Source organism: Lygodium microphyllum, chromosome 6 (assembly GCF_053477565.2).
Source record: "Lygodium microphyllum isolate KBCC chromosome 6, Lygodium_microphyllum_v1.1.10, whole genome shotgun sequence".
Taxonomy (NCBI): domain Eukaryota; kingdom Viridiplantae; phylum Streptophyta; class Polypodiopsida; order Schizaeales; family Lygodiaceae; genus Lygodium; species Lygodium microphyllum.
This window is the reverse complement of record NC_141140.1, coordinates 53,133,424-53,148,541: the sequence shown is the minus strand read 5'-3', so window position 1 is coordinate 53,148,541 and position 15,118 is coordinate 53,133,424. Positions and strand designations below refer to the sequence as shown.

The 15,118-nt window shown below is 40.5% G+C and overlaps 1 protein-coding gene across 1 annotated transcript in view; it reads right to left on the bottom strand.

Moving 5' to 3' along the window:
• LOC148034558 (Threonyl-tRNA synthetase) overlaps positions 1–6,433 on the bottom strand; it is a 37,441-nt gene extending 31,008 nt beyond the window's left edge. The window contains exons 1-2 of the mRNA XM_087679504.1: positions 6,061–6,433; positions 5,531–5,642 (exon numbers count right to left, since the gene is read on the bottom strand). Coding sequence (XP_087535630.1) covers positions 5,531–5,642; positions 6,061–6,314 — 366 coding nt within the window. The 5' untranslated portion in view covers positions 6,315–6,433. The remainder of the gene's footprint in view (positions 1–5,530; positions 5,643–6,060) is intronic.
• Between the last annotated feature and the right edge of the window lie 8,685 nt (positions 6,434–15,118).

The following is a 15,118-nucleotide window of genomic DNA, read 5'->3' as shown; positions in this document are numbered from 1 at the left end:
GCTACATCCAAATTTGTAATGTAACTCAACTGAAAGTGAATTTCCACTGATGACCCCACATGGACTAATCTCTTGAAGATGTGTCCATCTTCACTTTGAACTAGTCTCTTCCAGGCTAGTTCTTCAACACACTTGTCCATATACACTTTCACAAGTCTCTTCCAGGCTTGTCAATCTACAGTGCCATCAGTCTCTTCCAAACTTATACTGGCCCTTAATTGTCCAGTCTTGACTCATTAGACATTCCTGTCCGTTTCACAAATTGGCCATGCAACTCAGGCGTTTAGATTTCAAGAGGGATTCTTCCAAAAAGAAAAACCAAATAAAATATGTAATAAATAAATCAACAAAAAGGTAATAGTTGTCACAGTCTTGTGACATCGGAAACACATCAACAAGCTTTGGCAGCTTCAGATGCATGTTCAAAATGCGAGGAAGCCCATTTCCTCCGAAGACGTGGCGATCACTTTATTGTCCCAATTACCACCATGATTTGGTACTTTTATTCCGCTCTTATTGCTTTAGGGCGAGAGTGGACTCTTCGTTAGGAAGAGTTAGTTCCTATGGTCTTGGACTAAGAGGAACAATTGAAGGGACAGAATGCTTCCAAATCGAAGGCATTGATTGGTCAAGCCTCTCAAAAGAAGGGGAAGGACCAAAAGAAGAAGGAGGACAACAAAACCAAGAAGGACAAAGAAAAAGAATCGACATGCCATATTTGTGGTAAGGCCGGCCATTGGAAGAAGGATTGCCCCGACAAGGACAAGAATGACAGCAAGAAGAAAGACACGAAGGATTCTAGAGCGGTAGCTGCACCCTTATTAGCTACTTTTCTACACTTAGCGATCATTGAGGACTCTAAACCGAAGACTTCTAATGCTACGATGATAGCTCCCCAAGCTCGAGAGTGGATTTTGACAGTGGTGCCTCACGGCACATGACCCCTTCGACAATAGGTGTTGCCCATTTGCGACCCTCACATGGGCAAATTCTCATCGGAGATAGCTCTTCTGTGCCTATTGTTGTACGAGGTGAGATGTAACTGATTCCAGATGGACGTGGTGGTACCCACACTTCCGAGGTGTTGCATGTGCCACGTTTAGGGTATCATTTGCTTTCGGTCCATAAGATTTGTTCTCTTCGTCTCTTGGTAGAGTTTGACAATGATGTGGTTCGAGTTCTTGATTGTGGATCGAGGAAGGTTCTCTCTTCAGGGTATGAGCAGAATGACATCTACAAATTGAAGTCTTCTTCCACTCTTACCTCTCAAACACAGTCCCAGCTATGGCATGCTCGGTTTGGCCACCTGAACTATTAATATCTTCGGAAGGTGTCCCGAGGATTACTTGTTTGAGGTTTGCCCGACATGGTGGTGACCCAACAACCATGTGTCTCCTGCATTCATGGGAAGCAGCATAGGGATGCGATTCCCACCAAAGCTTCGAGGCGGTCTACTTCACCTATGGAGCTTGTATCTACAAATCTTTGTGGCCCGATGAGGAATGAGTCTCAAAAAGGGAAGCTTGTACTTCATGTTGATGGTAGATAACTATATAGTAGGATGGCATGAACCTACTTCTTGACGCTGAAGTCGGAGGCTTTCTCTTACTTCAAGAATTGGCTTCTCTTCAAGGAGAAGCAGCCTGGCCAAAGATCGAAGACCTTGCGATCAGACAAGGGTGGTGAGTTTGTTTCTAATGAGTTTACTCATTTTTGTGTAGATAGGGGCATTCACTAGGAGTTTGCTAATACCAACACTCCTCAAGAGAATGGCATTTTGGAGCCGAAGAACCAAAGTGTGATCGAGATGGCGCGCACCATGATGGAGCACCAACAAACACCTTAGTTTCTGTGGGCCGAGGCAGTGGCTACGGCAATCCACATCCTAAATCAAATCTCCCACTTCGGCCGTTGACAGGATGACATCTTTTGCAGCTTACTTTGGGACTAAGCCTGATGTCTCTTATTTCAGGATCTTTCGGTGTGACACCTATGTACACATCCTGAAGACACAGCGTGACAAGTTCGAGGCGACTTCCCGACGACAGGTCTTTGTTGGCTATAGCTCCCAATCCCAAGGTTATCACTTATATGATCCCGCAAAGAGATGTCTACACGAGCCGAGATATGTGATTCATGAGGGGGGTGAGGCACACGCCCTACTTGGAGATCCAAGGGAGAGTTGGGCTCCCGCGACAGTTCCTTTGGAGCCAGAGCCTCTTGATGGAGATTCTTCTTCAAATTCTGAGACTTCTCTTCCACCGGCCACCCCAGTGTGGAGATCTCACCAGTGGATGTGCCCGAGTCTTCAATGAATGGAGAGCGGCGAGGAGAGATCCGGCCTCATCCTCGTTAGGCATGCCATGTATCAAAGGGGTGCTTCAAAGGACATGATCATGCAAAGAGTATCATGTGGCACTGGGGAGATGACAAAGTATACTAGACATTTTATCATGTTGGAAAGTGCATATAAGATGGTCATCTTTAACAATATGTCACAATGGCTAAACTCGGGACCATTACATGCTGGAACCCCCAGGAGAGATCAAGTACAATAGACTATATGATGGGGTGACCCTCCTTGTTACTTGTTATTATTGGCCTTACCCTCTTTGGTAGACCTACTGGACCTTGGTTCAACAACAGATCATGCATATTTGAGTTTCACAAAGACATATGATTGCCCCAATGACTCACTTGCTACATGAGTTTCTAGGCCCCCTAGATATCGATTTCTACAAGAGACGGCTTATATACATAGAATTGCAATATATGATGGACTATTCTATGGATCCACAATGCCTATTGAATGAAATCACAACAAGATTGGAAGAAGGTTTGAATGCATCAGCAACATGCACTTTCCCTCAGACTAGGGTTCCTTCACCCCTCCACAAAGTATTGTCCCACAAAGCAATTGGTATGATGGCGAATGTTGTGAGACACAAAGACTGTTGCAATGTGAGATAGCTACAAGGGCTATTATACATAGGCAAGCTCTGTTGATCTTTCAACATTTAGTGCAAAGAAAGAAACAAGCATATTTAGCTAAACTAGAAGTGGAGATATATCAATTATTTTGGGACAAGACAACAAGAGAACAAGGAAGATGTTTCAAGAGAGAGAGTTGAGTGCCCCAATCCAATACCAAAGGCATCATATAGTTATGCAAAGAATCTATAAGCGGTACAACGCCAGCCCCGTATAAAAACCCCCCACCCAAAAAAAAAAGACCCCATCCATCTTGCAATTCGTGATTTAATATAGGGATGGTGATGGAGGCAATTTATAGATTGTAGCATGGAAAGGCACAAGATCATGATTTCATGCTGGCAAAATTAGCAAATTTCACAAAATTTTGCAAAAGCCCCAAATTTCTCAAGTGCAAATGTGCACCAATGTTAGTAAATTTGGCTCAACTGAGCAAAATTTCACTAATACATGAAAAGCCCCAAAACTTTCAAGGCCAATGCACACTATTTCTACAATTTCCAAGTCCACTGTCACCGTTACGTATGACTAGCATCAGATTTGGGAAAATCCCCAAATTTTCGGACATAAGAATGCACTAATCTAAGGATCGTGCTTGCACACACAAACCAAGGCTTAAGAAGACATGCCATGTCACACAAAAAAAAAAACTCACATGTTGCCTGGCCGGCCGTCTACCCATGCCTGCTAGCGCTTAGTGTCCACTAGGCCTGTCACTCGATGTCCATCTAGTCGCAGACAATGATCACAACTGCTACCACACTAGTTGACTGCATGGAAATATTGTCGCCTGCTATCACCTAGTCAAAACTTACCTATCGCCTACTTGCCTAATACACACGTCCCAAAAATGACGACCTGACCTATCTGAGCAAAAAATGACGTGTGCCTTACTGTTGAGTGACTATCTGAGCAAAAAATAAAATGTATTTATGTATTAGGGTATAAGTAAGGGTGTGTTCACACCCATAAGTTTATACACAAGGAGATTAATGGGACTTTTTACCCGAAAGGGACTTTACACCCAACATTCCTCTGGTTGGATCGTAGCAAAAGAGAGCCTCCCAATAGCAAAACACAACATAATGGACAGTAGACAGCCTGCAAGAGCTGATGCAAATACCGGGAAGATGCCAAGCTGCAAAATGCAAATCCAGGGGACTGAAAAAGATGACATGTGCAGCAATCCAATGTCCAACAGTCAAAATGAAGGTGTGGACCAGCAGGGCAACAGCATCTGACCAATAAACACAGCTTGCAAAGGGTGGAACAAGCCACCAGACATCAGACAGCTGCGAAGGATCATCCACGAACTTAGTTTTCCTCCAAGTTGGGGTGTAAACAGCAATGGAGAGGCTAAGGAATAGAGTGAAGACTGATAGAATGGAGTAATCTGATGGAAAGAGTGAATGAATGAATGTCTCAATGAATATGTGGAATGAAGGGAGTCAATGCCCTATTTATAGGCAATAATAGCTGGGATGGCGCCACAAAATGTGGGCATCCAGCCCTTTTTGGGGCTGCAAGAGTAAAACCCAAATGAATTAATGGAAAGAAATGCGATTAATGAATGGGTTTCTCAACATCAGTACCCCATGAGATTGTTAGAGCAAAGATAGGAGCAGTACCCATGGTAATGGAGACCTTGTTTCCATCAGTAACTTGCTTACACTGATTGGGGAGCTCCCTACGTATAGTTATCCATGCTTGGCATTGACTTCCTCCAAGAAAGTCAGCAAAGAGTGGAGAGACACATTGTTGGCATGTAGAGATGAATTCATGGTTTAGGACACATTGATGCACTCCCACCACCTTAGCATAGTTTGGATTACCCATAGTTAGCTCACTCCTACAAAGCAAAATCAAGTCATCAAGTCAAATATTATCAATCATGGGCCACATGGGCCTTTCAAAGACGTTAACTCCCTCCCTTCCTCCCCCCCCCCCCCTCTCTCTCTCTCTCTCTCTCTCTCTCTCATAATAGGTAATTGTATTAATTACGAAAAGAGTACAGGATTACAAGATCGTGTCATGTGTCTCAATGAATCACCTTTTTTTGATAGCTCCTTGTATTATTAGTGGTCACGATTTAGTTTGGTCATCCAAATTTCCACATTTTTTTCCTAATCCATTTCCTACAACCACATCTCCAACAAAGAACTTCGGTCAAAAGCTTTATACTTTCAACAAAGGGGACTCACAATATCTCAATGTCTTGAAGGCAAATGAACCCCTTTTCTTTATGAAAATGAAAATTGTGTCATGAGATCTATATTGTATGAGATATAAGAGGAGCCATCAAAATGCCTCGATGGCAGAAAGTATTCAAAAAGCAATGGACTGCATTCGTAAGAATCATGCTTTGATTCTAGGTGACAGATCAGTCTGTAAGAAACTAACATGTAAAAAGTAGATCTTTGAATGAGAAATTTACTGGTTTTGAGGTATATTTCAACAAACTTTAGGGGCAACATTGGCTTTTAATACCTTTATTACATGATTCTGAAGATGATGGGAATTTGAGCAATGAGGAACATACCAGTGCAATCAAGGAATTTGACGCTAGCCCTGTGGAGATTTCTTTTGCAATCTCAAAGGGAGTAGTAATCCATTTTTTCCCCTCCCTAGTTGCTCCATCTGGTAACGTAATTCTGGAGCGTGAAAGCGTATCAGCCAATAAGTCGAAGTTCGCTTTTATTAAGTAGTACAACTGAAGCTAAACCAATACGATCCTTTTAGGTTATACTCATTGACTACTTAGAAAACCGCAGCTACTGTCCCTTTACAGTTGTCGTTCGAAGTTGTATACTTTCACTTGTGCAGTAGCCATTCTATGGAGATGTTTGGTTGTATGCATGAGCAATCGCGTGGGACGGATTATGAACATATAGGGACAAACGGAATGAAACCATTGCGCCTTTGTATCGTTCGCTAAATGGAAAGCCTCTACCCATTTAGCCTCTACTGTGACGGCGATGCATTCAAGGAACAAGTTGATCATGTTCTAAAGAAACCTTCTTTGAGATTTACTAAGCATTTGTATGATCAGAAAATAGGAAAGACTTTTACTTGAGAGGCTCTCCTCCTATCTGCTGATAACGAAGGGCCTGCTCCTGCTGGATCCGAGAAAACATGGTTATGCGCTTTTGCAGTACGGCGTCAAGGTAAGCTTGGTCTTTCCAGACAGAAACGCCATCGACGGCAGCTTGAGCGGGCGCCATGGCGCAAAAGCTGGACCTTCTCACAATGCGTTGCCCTCTGCTCAAAACCCTAGCTATGCAACAGCATCCCCTTGTTGCAATGTCTGCTCTAACACTAAGCATCCTCCATTCCTCCCCCTTCGGCGGATTAAACCCCAAAATGCACGACACTCGTGATTGTTTCTTTTTTTTTTTATGTGCGTGCGTGCGCGTGTGTGTGTAAATCAAACAGTTTATCTCCTAAAAGGAAAATGAGGAGTTACTATACGGTGCTATCAGCCCTTGGTTTCCTAACGAAAAGAGAGCACCAATTATATGATGCTATGAGACTTTGGTTTTGAAGGATCAAGCAAAACACCCTAAGATTATGCTAATAAGGGCATCCATAAAAGGGAAAACCCAAACCCCTTGGTTTTGAAGGTTAAACCTCTTCATTTTGAAGGGTAAACGCTATGTTGCATTTTAAAGGGAAAACCCCAAATACTATGCTAAGAAGGGCATCCTTAAAAGGGAAATCCCAAACAAACTTTCTTGACATTATACTAAACCAGGAAACCCTTAGAAAGTTTCAAAACGTAATTCTCATTTCAAAAGTTAGAACTTCTTTACACTCCACTCCTCTATAAAGGATATTGTGTGTGTGTGTGTGTGTGTGTGTGTGTGTGTGTGTGTGTGTCCACCCACATTGCCACAACCTCTAATGCAACCCACAAGATAATGAGCATTTCCTAGGCCCTCACTAGCACTTCACCTATTTGCCCACTAGAAATGTTAGGTGGATTGGGGTGATGCTTATGGTGGCACTACTGAGAAACAAGAAGGTGTTGTAGCTCCCATTGTATTTAATCCACCCCATGACCTTACACACCTTCACAAAGTTCCCTATAAAAACACACTGCCTCTCCCTTGCATCAACTAACCATAGCTTCCTCTTTTGGCTCATGCACAATGATGAGTCCTTCTACATGGTCTTGAACTTCTTCTCGGCCACCCCATCCTCCTCCTTTGCCAACCTCTCTTATTGCTTATGTTACATCTACTTTCACCTATACAAAGGCCCCAACATCAACTTCAAATCCTCACTTGCCATTCGATCAAATGCACTGCACAATAGGAGGACGACATCACAATCACTTACCATCTCGCCTAGCTACATCATGTTAGATATGCTCAACAATCCACCCTCATAAGATGCCACCAATGATCTGGGGTCCTCAAAGTTGCAAGGCCTCCATTAGAGAAGCCATGTTGTAAGCTCAAGTAACTTCTAAGGTCTATATGACCAAATATGACACAAAGGTAACCTTTGTGGGTTTAATCTTTGGGTTAGATAGTATAATGAGGTTGGTGGTGACTTGAGGAACATTGCATTGAGTTGCAGGATGTAGGAGTTATCAAGGATCCCTATTTTGGCTCCCAAGCTTTTTTTCTTTTTTCAAGGGTGCCGAGGGGGGGGGGGCGAGGGGTCCTAGGGATCTAATGGCCCCTTGGCACAAGTTCAAGGGCAACACCCCCAACCTGACAATAAAGAAAAAATTCCCTGGAATATTCCCTAATCAACTAGTGAAGGTTGATTGGTATATGAGTTGGACAAATTTAACCACCTTCATGGGCTATGAAAAGGAGACCTCTTGAGAACCACAATTATCCTTCTTTGATTGAGTTAGAGTTCTTTCAACTAGCCTTAAGCTCTTCACCTAGCATTTGTCTAGATTGTCATCTAAGCTTCATAGTGAAAGCATGCAAGTTAATAGAGCCATCTTTGTATCTACTCATAATCAAAGAAATATTAGCTATTCTCTAACTTGTTATGTATTGTTTTTTTATTTCTCAGATTTTGTACATTGTGCCATGTAAAGTTTACACAAAACACAACACAAGACACTATGGCATACATGCTAGTGGGCTAAGATAGAGATATCTAGTGATCAAATTGTTAATGATGCAACTCTGGCTCAAAGACATCTATGTATGATATGGATCAGTTGCTATTGGTACTAAACAAAAGTGTTGTTCTGACCAATTCTTGCAATACATACAATCCAAATTCACAAAGAGAAAGACAAAGAGAGAGTGTTATGCACTCTACCTCATGTGCTCTTCATTCTCAAAATCCATATGCTCATTTTCATCACCTTCTTCTCCTCCTCGAGGGAGAGGGAAGTGACAAGCGAGGGATGGGGTAGGGCAGGTCCTAGGGAGCTAATGGCTCCTTGGCATGGGTTCAAGGGTAGTACCCCTAACCCGATGATAAAGAAAATATTATGTGGAACATTCCCTAATCAACTAGTGAAAGTCAATTGGTATGTGAGTTGGACAAATTTAACCATCTTCCCTAATCAACTAGTGAAAGTCAATTGGTATGTGAGTTGGACAAATTTAACCATCTTCATGGGCTATGGAAAGGAGACCCCTTGAGAGCCACAATTATCCTAATTTGACTAAGTTAGAGTTTTTCCAACCAGCCTTAAGCTCTTCACCTACCATTCATCTAGATTGCCATCTAAACTTCATAGTGAAAGCACACAAGTGAATAGAGCCATCTTTGTATAAATCTACTCATAATTAAAGAAATATTAGTTATTCTCTAATTTGTTACGTACTGTCTTTTCCTTTCTCAAAATTTGTACATTGTGCCATGTAAAGTTTACACAAAACATAGCAAGAGGATGAAATGGTAGAATTGCTATGACATACAAGCTAGTGGGCTAAGAAAGAGATATCTAATGATAAAATTGTTAATAATGTAGCTCTATCTCAAAGGCATTTGTGTATGATATGGATCAATTGATATCGGTGATAAACAAAAATGTTGTTTTAGCATAGTTCTTGCAATACATACAACCCTACTTCACACACACACTGAGAGAGAGAGAGAGAGAGAGAGAGAGAGAGAGAGAGAGAGAGAGAGAGAGAGAGAGAGAGAGAGAGAGAGAGAGAGAGAGAGAGAGAGAGAGAGAGAGAGAGAGAGAGAGGGAGAGGGAGAGGGAGAGGGAGAGGGAGAGGGAGAGGGAGAGGGAGAGGGAGAGGGAGAGGGAGAGAGAAAGAAAGAAAGAGAGAGTGATATGCACTCTATCTCATGTGTTCTTCATTATTGAAATCCATATGCTCATTTTCATTGCCTTCCTCTCATCCTCATGGGTGTTAAAAATCAAGCTCATCATTATCACCAATTCTATAGTTGTAGTCCTAGTTGTTATCATCCATGTGTGTGGTAATAAATGAGTCGGTTAGACTCAACCATAGTTTAGTAGTACAGTCGGTTAGTTGCCTAGTTCCTTCAACCATGTGTCACTTAGTTAGAGTGTGTTACACTTAATGAGAATGATTGAATAATGAGAATGAGAGAGTACACTACTCTCTACATTGGTAGCTCCATGTCTTTGTCTATCTCTTCTCGTCTCTTTTAACATGGTATTAGAGCTAGAGAGCTCAACTTCATGGTGCATAGGAGCTTAGTCCTTAAGGAGTTGGAAGTTGGAGGGTGACTATGATGACTTGCAGTCTATGAAGAAGATTTCCCTGCAACCTTGGCAGCCATAGCTTGCACTTGATGTGGTATGCATCAGTGGTTTTTGGTGCCTACTCCTGGTAGAGCCTATTGAGGCTTGCAAAGTGAGTTCATTAGCATCCATTGGGCCTTGGAGAAGTGCTTGACATGACCACCATCAACAATAGCAAATCAGAGTGATCTATCTAGATTTGCACATGTTTTTCTCTCAATGCAATCTAATGCAAATGGGGATCAAGGTTTGTGCGGTTGTTGCACTCTTCAATGAGTAACAACCTTTGTCATTGAGTGGAGATTCTTAGCAGTACTAGTGCACAATATGTATCAATGAGCAGCAAGTTAAAAGCCCTTCAAGACCATCATGAACAGGCTAAAGTTATGCACGTGTCTCTCCATACAATATTCAAGTTTGGTGCTCATCTACTATACCAGAACACAACAAGGATGCTTGGCATTGAGTTTGGTAATATACTCATGCATTTGGATGCCATTCAAAGGGATTGAATATCAATCATTGGTTGAATACATAGGTGGGTGTTATCTTAAATCTATGACAACTTATACTTGAAACTTGGAGTTCACTGAAGCTTATTTTTGGTACCTACTTATGCTTGGATGATGCCACACGGTTGTAGAAAAGTCAATGGGGCCGATTGAGCACTAAATGCTATGGTTATAACAAAGAGTTGGTTGGTTGCAGCGTGTTTGCAATCTTTCTCTCACTGCTACTTGAAGAGTGTACAAGCATTGATGGTCATATGTCCATGTATTGACTTACAAAGTTCATGGCACTTGCTTAAGATGTTTTTGAGTTGGTTCTAAGTTGAAAATACTTTAGCCTTAACAAATATTTTACCATTTTTGTCTCACAAACTGTTTATCTGTCATTGATTGGAAGACTTGCATTCATGTCTATTATGTAGTCAATGCTATCCACATGAAGTGTTACCATCCCCAAAGGGTATGAAAAATGTTTGGAGCTGTATGACATGCTTTTGAGCTGAAATATCACTAGTCATTATAGAGTTTTTATTGTCATTTACTCTAGGATTGAAAATATCATGTCTAAGAAGTGGCATACCTATGCTACTTGATTGAAAGTTTTTGGGCTTTCCATTGATGAACTGATGTCTCCTAAATGCTTAGATTAAGTAGAACATAACTAATGCAGGGTACCTATAAATGTACATGTTTTTCTTGAATGTTATGCAAGCATTTTATCAGTGAAAAGACATCTTAAATTGTAGGGAGAGTCAGGCATTGACAGTTTGCATACTACAATAAATATGTACAACTGAAGATATGGCAAATGCAACAAGTATTGCCAATATCACTCAGATTTTGGGAGAGAAGCTTGACAATAAGAGCTTTGCTCTATAAAAGTTTAGGATGCAAAACTTCCTGATTGGAATAGGCTACTGGGATCTTTGCATAGGAGATGAAGTTGAACTGAGACTCCTAAAAAGGAATCCAACTGTAGGTAGTGGTCAAAAAGAGCTAACAAAGTTTTACATTGGTTCTTGTTATGCATTTCAGATGCAATGGCTATACAGATTACTCTTTGTCAAACTCCAATGGATGCTTAGGATATTCTTATGAAAATTTATGGTAATGTTACTCATGCACAGAAGATTCAATTAAAACAATAGTTCAATAACATGACAAGGAATGGTAGGAATATTCATGCTTATATTATGGAGATTAAAACTATTGCAAATCAGCTTGCATCAATTGGTTCCAAAGTTGATGATGATGACATGATTGTAGTCATCTTGAATGGTTTGGGAAAGGAGTACAAAGCATTTGACACATTGATCTCTGTAAGGACAAATCCCTCATGACTGGGATGAGCTACTTGCTTTGTTGATACATGAGGAAGTCAAGCTTGGCTTGAATACAAGTTCAAGTACCTATTAGAGTAGATATATTACATTCTACTCGAGTCAACAAGGTACAAATGGTAGAGCTCATGGAGCTTCTTGAGGTCGTGATGACACTCAAAATGCCCATGGATAGCGACAACAGAATGCATGATAGAGTCAAAATACACAAGATCCAAGATGGTTCTGGATCCTTTAGAGGCAAGGGGAGATCACCTAGAGGCAAAGATGGTTCTTAGCAATCTCGTGATCAGTCAAATAGGGACAAATATTGTTATTACTATGTTATTGGACACATAGCAAAGGACTGTCATAAATAGCAAGTCGACATGAAAGCAAATGGCAAACAGCATGGCAAGGATGCATCTTCAAGTAACGTTCATGATTATAAGATAGATAAGCTATTTGCTATGCAATACGTTTCTAAGGATATGCCTAAGCAAGGTAAGACCAATGAACATTTGTATATAGACTCGGGTGCATCCAATCATATGACTCCACATAGTGAGTGGTTTGATGAAATGATTGTACATTCTCATGGCTATGTATGCATTGGTGATGATATAAACCATGCTATCAAGCATACAAGTGTGGTATCGTTTGTCATGCACGATGACAAGAAAATGAGTATGTATGATGTGTTTCATGGACCTTCTATCGCAGAATCTACTATCGGTTGGACAAATGGTAGGAGCAAAATCTACAAGTTAGATTCAATAGAGATGCATGTTTTATTAAAGAGTATGGAAATGGCTACAAGCTGATTGTTAAAGGCAAGAGAGATGGCAAGATGTTCACTTTGGATGCTTCTATTCCTAAGTTAAAGGCAGCTATGTTTACCCATGATAATGGAGCAGTTCGAGATGTGAAAATCTGGCATAGGTGCATTGGTCATGTAAACATACAAAGGCTGAAAACTATGCAACAGAAGGAGATCATACTTGGCTTGCCAAAGTTCAAGTATACAAATTTAGAACATGTATGTTTTGCTTGTTAGTTTGGAAAGCAAGTAAGGTTTTTGTTTGTTAAACATGTTAGAAACAACTCTAGACCTTTGTAGTTATACATTCAAATGTATGGGGTCCAGCCCATAATGCATCTTTTGGTGGTGCCAGACATTATGTATCATTATTGATGATTTCAGTAGATATACATGGTTGTATATTCTAAAGCACAAAGATGAGGTGCTAGATGTTTTCAAGGATTTCAAAACACATGCTGAAAATGAATTTGGATATTATATCTCATGCTTGAGATCTGATGGAGGTGGTGAGTATGTTTCTCGAGAGTTTGTTGATCGATACATAGCTAAATATGGCCTTAAAAGGATGGTGTGGCAGAGAGAAAAATCGGGTGCTTATGGAAGCTGCTAGGGCCATGCTCAATGAAAAGAATTTGTTGAATGGTGATTGGGCATGCCACAAGCCAAATATCAGCCACCTTAAACTCTTTGGTTGCATTGCTTATGTACATGTGCCTAACGAGAAGAGAAAAAAGTTAGATCTGAAAGCTATTAAGAGTGTCTTTCTTGGCTATGCACAGGATATGAAAGCCTATTAGTACTGCAATTAATCTACTCTTGAGACACTAATAAGCAAGGATGTAGTATTTGATGAGTTGGCATCATGGCATGGTGATCAAAATGCAATGGTTTCTGATGGACTAGCCAATCATACTCATAAGGCAAAGCAGGTATGCACCTCCTCATGAGAGGCAATCACATAGTGAGCCACAATTAAGAAGGTTAGAAAGGGTCAGAAAGCATGTTGACCGACTGACTTATAGAGGGTATTCAACCTGAAATTTTGCTTACATGACTAAAGTGATGGGTCACAAAGAGCCTACAAAGTTCAGTAAAGTAGTTGGAGATAAAAATTGGTGTGCTACATTCGATGAGAAATACGTAGCACTAGCTAAAAATGACACATGGGATTTGGTTAATCTACTTGAAGGAAAAACACCAATTGGATGTAAATGGGTTTACAAAGTGAAGTGCAAGGCAAATGGATCATTGGAAATATACAAAGCCTAGCTAGTTGCTAAGGGGTATGCGTAGCAGTATGGTTTGGATTATGAGGAGACATTCAGCCCAATTGCAAAGATGGCAATCGTGATAACTATCATTGCATTAGTAGCATCTAAGCGATGGAAGCTTTGGTAGATGGATGTCAAGATTGAATTTTTGAATGGAGATTTAATCGAGGAGGTGAATATGGAATAGCTTGAGGGCTATGTACAATCTAATTACCCAAATCATGTGTGTAGGCTAAAAAAGGCCCTTTATGGATTAAAACAACACCAAGAGCATGGAATGCTCGCATTAGTATGCATTTACAGTAGCTTGGTTTTTAGATGGGACATGCAAATCATAGTTTGTTTATGAAGAAGATAGAGACATGTTATGTATTCTTGGTGATTTATGTAGATGACTTGATCATTATTGGAGATGATGACCATGGTATTGCTGAAATTAAATCCATATTACAAGGTGAGTTTAAGGTGAAAGATTTGGGAGAGTTGAAATACTTTCTTGGGATTGAAGTTGTGTCTACACATCAAGGAATTTTCTGTCACAAAAATAGTATGTACAAGATATATTATTGAAATATAGGATGATGGAATGTAAGCCCATGAAAACACCATTGGATCATAATGTCAAACTTGCTGTTGATGTTGAAAGTGAGATAGAGAATGTCACTATGTATAGGTAGATGGTGGGTAGCCTTATCTATCTTATTATAACTCATCTTGACCTCACTTATGCAGTAGGGCTAATTAGCATGTTTATGCAGAAGCCTTGCAAGCCACATTTGGATGCAGTCAGTAGGAGGATTATGTGGTATGTGAAGAGTACTTTTGATTATGGGTTGTTTTATGAGCTTGGAAAGCCACTTGTTTTGATAGGATATATAGATGTTGATTGGATTGGTTGTGCCTATGATAGAAGATCAACCAATGGTTATGATTTTAGTATTGGAAGCAATGTGATTAGTTAGAACAGTAAAAGGCAATCGATAGTTGCTCTCTCTAGCATAGAGGCAGAGTATAGAGATGCAGCCTTAGCTGCACGTGAAGCAGTTTGACTTGTGAAACTGTTGCATGACTTGGGGATATAGTTGGATAGGAAGGTCACATTCCATCGTGACAATGTGAGTAGTATGCTATTGACTAGAAACCCAGTCTATCATACTAGATCAAAACACATAGAAGTTCATTATCATTTCATCGGGGAAATGGTACTTGCAGGACGTATAGATCTACTTCATGTGAAGACTAAAGGCTAGGTAGCTGACATCTTTACCGAATCACTTGGTAGAAATAAGTTTGTTTATTTTAGAGAGCTACTTGGAGTACAATAGTTGACTTGAGCTTGAGGGGGGTATTGAGAATCAAGCTCATCTTAGTATCAGTGACCCTGTTAGATAGCTATAGTCCCAGTAGTTGTCATCATCCATGTGTGTGGTAATAAATGAGTTGGTCAGAGTCGATCATAGTTTAGTAGTATGGTCAATTAGTGACCTCGTTCCTTTAGTCAT